Consider the following 6,000-nt stretch of genomic DNA (forward strand, 5'->3'; position numbering starts at 1 on the left):
GTCTATGTTATCCACGTGGCTCAGTACCTTTTTCAGCAAGGCAGTCATATCTTTCTTACTCTGTGGCTGGGCCAGGACTGCCAAGGAATGAGCTTCCTTCTTCCCAGAATTCTCCTGTTCTCATTGACCTGCCTCTACTTCCTGTCTGGTTGTCCTGCCTATGCTTCCTGCCTGGATATTGACCATTCAGTGTTTATTTAAAATATAATTGACAAAATACAGACATTTGTCCCACACCTCTTTCCTATTTTTTTTTAAATAACAAGAACTCTGAATGTGATATCCTTTGTTTAGCTTTTCTCCTGAGCATTAGCCATAACAACTTGTAACAAACATTCTAAACAAAGGAAAATATCCATAGTCCATTTTTTTGGGAATGTGGGCATAGTTCTCCAGGCTACTTCCTGCTGGTTGGGGGTGCTGATAATCTTATAAGGACCTAAAGAAAATTTAGAATTATTATCAAGTCCTGACTGGAGTATCCTGTGAGACTTGATCATCTCAGGCAGAGTCATGAATCTGTTCTGGATGAAGAACTCAGATATCTGGTCCATCTGTTCCTACTGGAGATTTCTCAGGTGTTCTTTCTTGATCAAACCTGATTTTTCTTAACTCAGAATTAATCCACAGCCTCTCATTTCCTGTGGAAACAAAAGCAAAACCTCTTCTCCATAGTAATATACCTTTTGACTTCAATTTTGAAGTCAAGGTATTTTTAAAGTACCTATCTTGGATTAATTCAGCAGCATTTATAAACAAATATCTTTTGGCAGCTGTTGCTCCTTCCTCAGCATTCAAACAATTCAAAGAGAAAATAATAACATACAGTATCCAGACTCTCTGTATATTTTTCATCTTTACATAGCTTTATTTTAACCTCTATTTCTTTTATTTTTACTTTTACCTTTTGGCTTTTTGAGACAAGTTCTCTGTGTATCTTTGGCTGTCCTGGAACTCCCTCTGTAGACCAGGCTGTCCTTGAACTCACAGAGATCCACCTGCCTCTGCCTCTCAAGTTCTCTCTCTCTCTCTCTCTCTCTCTCTCTCTCTCTCTCTCTCTCTCCTCTCTCTCTCTCCCTCAGGACTTGAACCTTTTTCTTTTCTCTCCCAAGCCTGCATATATTTTTAACACACTGTAAAACATTTAGATGTTTTCTTCATCTTTGAATCTTTTTTTACTGTATAGGTCTCTTTTTCTGACCACGTGAGTCTTTAATTTGTTAAGCAAAATGGCTAGAATTAAAGCTGTGACTTTGGTGGCTGGGTCCAGCCTATTGCTTAGCTTTCTGAGATTCCAGCCTCATGGCAGAGGTACCAACCAGATCCATGTTTATTGTCACAACCCTATGGTGTTTCAAGTTCCCTGCCAGCAAGCAAGCTGCAGCAGTGTCCTCACAAACCACACTCAAATGCTCTGTGGCCAGACCTCCTACCTGAAAGAGTCCGAGTTTGTGCTGGCAGGACGGCCCAGAAAGGTGGCATTTTAAAATGGCATGGCTTTTCTCCTGCTATGGCTAAAAACAAAAAAACACGCGGTCAGCTTTTCATCAACACCATTTAAGTGTTTTGTGCCAGGGCCTCTTAAAAGAGCTGTAAGGTTTTACAGCTAAAGCTGAGTCAGGAAGTCTCTATTAAATGAGAGCACTTGCCTCTAGCAAGCAGAGCCCATCTGAGAAAATGCTGCTTTCAATAAGTCATGCTACTGTTATTTTTCTAGAATTACTTCCCAAGCTCTCTCAGGCTTTATGTGGATGCAGTTTCCACATGGACATGCAGTTTCTGTACAGCCCAGTTTCCGCAGTCATTAAGTCCCAAAGAAATCACACAGAGGTCTACACTAACTATAAACTGATTGGCTCATTAGCTCAGGCTTCTTATTAAATCTTATAACTTATATTAGCCCATTATTCTTGTCTATGTTAGCCATGTGGCTTAGTACTTTTTTCAGCAAGGCACTCATATCTTGCTTGCTTTGTGACTGGGCCAGGACTGCTGAGGAATGAGTTTCCTTCTTCCCAGAATTCTCCTGTTCTCATTGACTTGCCTCTACTTCTTGTCTGATTGTCCTGCCTATACTTCCTGCCTGGCTACTGACCAATCAGCATTTATTTAAAACATAACTGACAGAATGCAGACAATTGTCTCACACCATTTTTCAGTTCTGGGGATCAAGCCTTACTTAGACTTAGCACAATGCAAGGAGACTGCTCTGTGTCTGAGCTTCCCCACTCCAGCCCCAGGCTTAGTCTTTAAGTCTGTCTTCAACTTTGTGTTGCAACTTTTTCTATGTGGAAGAGAAACACACATGGATATGCTATGTATGGTATGCAGAAGTATGGGAAGGTTAAGTACTCAAGTCCGTGTGCTTTATCTGGTACTGAAATGGAAGGTTGGTCCTGCAGACAGCACTAGATGAAGCAGAGAAAGTTACAAGTCTGGCATCAGACACATAGACTCCTAGCGGCAGACCCACTAGATGTTGAGCTCACCGTGTGCCTAGGGACTACTTGGCCTCATCTCACTTCAGAGTACTGAGACACGTATGTACTTGGCCACTAAAGCTCCAAAAATAAGTGTGTGAGCTAGGAATGGTAGCACATACCCATAATCCAGGAGTCAGGAGGCCAGTCTGGCCACGTATTGAGGCTCCATTTCCCACCCCAAAAAAGCAAAACATATTAATCTGCTTATAAAAACCAGGATGTACCAATCAGTAGTCTCTGAACACTGTGCTAACACATAGAGTGGGATCAGGGAAAAGGACCTGACCTGCAGACCCCAAAGCCGCAGGATCTCCACAACACAGGGCAACAGCAGGGTATCCAGGAGGAGCCCTAGCGAGGCTCAGCCTAGATCGGGAGGTAGAAACCAGAGGCCTCGAACTGGATCAATGACTCTGTGCAATGAACACTTCCAGTAAAGCTATACGGACAAAGGGGTTCATGGTATGACGCACGGTGTCACACTGCAGCTTCCCTGATGAGATTTTTTAATTTTCCCCCTTTTAAAACTTTATTTTTCTTTTTTTCTTAAATTTTGTGCAGGTGTTGAGGGTGGATGCAAAGGGATGGGAAAATGAATGGGATCAAGATACATGATGGAAACACACAGACTAAAATTTTTGAAAAGAACAAATTACCCTACCACATTAAAAAAAATAGAGTAGGGTGGATCTCACAGCTGGTCACTGGCAGAGCTGGCGTCTGAAACTACGCCTGTCTGTCTCCAGTGCCATAACTGACCTCTGAGCTGGGAATCTGCTCCCTTGCCGGGCATCCACCTTGGGTGTTGGCACCACCGCATGGCTTGGTCAAGCAGTACTAACGTGCACCTGCGTGCTGTGAGCCCGGCGGGTACTGACTGCCGTGACTGTGCATCAGGACCCAGTCAGAGTGGCCCTTCCCTCCGACTGGGTCTGTTGTGAGCCTTAGAATAGGCAAGTGCCGCAGCTCTCCTCTGGGTCAGGCCAGCCTCCCTGCCTTCCAGTGGTGTAGCAAACGGATACGGGTCCTGTATTTCAGAGTGGGTTTACCTTATTCTCCCTAAGTCAGTTGTCCACCTCGTTGTTAGCATGTCCCTCTCATAATCTATTATCGTACCTGACTATCCTAAATCAGAGCCCATTTTTATTGGTTCTGGAAGAGATAAACCTCAGATTAGTTGACCATGAGAAACCAGAGTCCATGTCAACTCTGTCTCATATTTTGAACATTGTATTCAATTTCCATTCTGGAAAACAAGAGAAGGATTCTTCTACAGAATGTAAATGCTCTGTAGTATTCCATCTTCCCAGGAAACTTTCTAGTTCCTTTACCCCAGTGATTCTCAACCTTTGGGTCTTGACCGCTTTGGGGGGGGGTTGAAGCCGTAAGTCATTAACAATCTCACACCAGTTTGGAATTATGATTAATAGAATAGTTATTTATTTAAAGGTGAAAATTTACAGATCACCATCCCAGACAACAGCCCTCTATGCAACCAGGAAAGAAACCTAGTCGCCGGAAGCAGAGCCGGAAGCAGGAGAGCAAGCTGAGGGCAGTTGCTGCTTTTTTAAAGAGAAAGAGACCATGCCCCAATGGGCTGATATCTCAGCGGCTATTGGCTGAAGGAGCAGAATGAGCTCCTGCAACAAGGAGTCAAATAACCCTTTCGCAGGGGCTAAGACCACATGCATATCAGATATTTGCATTATATTTCATAACAGTAGCAAAATTACAGTTATAAAGTAGCAATGAAAACAGTTATATTGTTGGGGGTCATCACAGCATGAGGAACTGTATTGAAGAGTCACATCATTAGGAAAACTGAGAACCACTGCTTTAGACTTTGTATCCAATCTTTTGGTGTCTTTTTGTAGAAACAGAAGCTCCCCAAAAGGAGAAAGGATGCTTCAGGAAGGCATATGACCTGTTCTGTGGACTGGACCAGGAGAAAGGACCAAAGCTGACTAAGGAAGAGGAGGAAGCCTTGAAGATGAAGATGACAGACACTTCTGAGAAGCCTTTGTGGAGGACAGTGGTGAACATCAACGGCATCATCCTGTTGGCTGTGGCTGTCTTTTGCTATGCCTATTTTGCTTGAGTCCTGCCTTCTGGTGTAGACTTGGCAAGGCTGGCTTTGTATTTCCCTTTAGACCATTCTGTGGTTGTTTGGGGATATTGTAAATTTTTTTCATTGGGATTAAATATGTATATTGTGATTTTAGAGTTGCTAGAAGGAAACAATTATATTGCTGTAAACTTTTGCATTTGAAGCCAGTGTGACACACATATCTGCCTCTACTAGAGTTTAAGAAGAGAAATTGACTCAGGTCTAGGAAAAGTCTGACTTAGCCACAGAAGCCTGTGTGGGCTCATGCTATTCTGCCTCGGTACATCCAGCTTGTAATTACTGTGTATAAATCCTTCACTAAGATTTTTTTAGAAGTTGTAGTCTGGTTTCTGTCATTTTCCTACCTGACTCTTCCTTCATTGTTAAGAAATCTTTACCAATTACTCATATCTTAGATTTTTTTTCTAATAAAAAGACAATCATTTTTACAATTGGACGACTGCCCAGAAGCTAAGGACAGAGACCTTATCCTAGGAATTTATTTCTTAAAGTGATGGTCTCAAGAGGACAGTATTTATCTGCAGTGTGGGGACTCACACCAATTGGGGGTGCAGACAATCTTGAGAACCAGGTGTTGTGGGGAGCTGCGGGCTGCGTTCCTGCCACCCAGCTCCCAGCTGCCTGGCTAGCTTATGCCCCAAAATAACAACACACAAACTGTATTCTTTTAAACACTGCCTGGCCCATTATATCTAGCCTCTTCTAGGCTAATTCTCATGTATTAATTTAGCCCATTTCTAATAATCTGCGTAGCACCACTAGATGTGCTTACCGGGAAAGATTCAGCATGTCTGACCTGGCGGCTGGCTGCATCGCGTCTGGCTCTGAGAGGAGCTGCCCTGCATCTGAGCTCACTTCCTCTTCCTCCCAGCATTCTGTTCTGTTTACTCCACCCACCTATGTTCTAACCTATGAGGCCAAGCAGTTTTTTTTATTAATTAACCAATGACCTTCCTCCATCAACCAGGAATTTTCTGGCCTTTAGGAAATATCCGATGCGTGTCTCCTGTGTTTGTTACTCATCTTGGTGTTTGCCGTGCACGAAGTGTCTTAGCTGCTCAGGAATGTATATTGACTCCAGGAATTTTATGACATTTTTGATGGATCCTGCTTGGTCCTTGCTTAGTTTGTATTTATTTTTATTATTTTTGTGGCTGCATAAAGTATACCTCTGATGTCCAGTATAGAGAACACTGCATTTCCTTGTGGCCCCTGCCTCATGGTGCTGATGTTGACATGAAATATGTTCTAAGAAGTTGACACTGTGTGACAGGACAGAGCAAATGCTCCTGCAGGGACATATGCCATCCAGACACAGTGCATCTTCCCAGGAATCATTGACCTAATTAGCCCAAGGTCCTCTTTCCTATGTGTTCCCATGGCCACATT

The 6,000-nt window shown here is 43.1% G+C and overlaps 1 protein-coding gene across 3 annotated transcripts in view; it reads left to right on the forward strand.

The window, feature by feature from the left end:
- LOC130875493 (sodium/glucose cotransporter 1-like) overlaps positions 1-4,581 on the forward strand; it is a 65,734-nt gene extending 61,153 nt beyond the window's left edge. Inside the window, exon 15 of one of the 3 annotated variants that reach the window (XM_057771391.1) lies at positions 4,358-4,581. In XM_057771391.1, coding sequence (XP_057627374.1) covers positions 4,358-4,581 — 224 coding nt within the window. The remainder of the gene's footprint in view (positions 1-4,357) is intronic. The other 2 variants (XM_057771392.1, XM_057771393.1) reach the window with 2 other exon arrangements.
- The last annotated feature ends 1,419 nt before the right edge of the window (positions 4,582-6,000 follow it).

The sequence above is a fragment of the Chionomys nivalis genome, chromosome 6, assembly GCF_950005125.1.
Source record: "Chionomys nivalis chromosome 6, mChiNiv1.1, whole genome shotgun sequence".
Taxonomy (NCBI): domain Eukaryota; kingdom Metazoa; phylum Chordata; class Mammalia; order Rodentia; family Cricetidae; genus Chionomys; species Chionomys nivalis.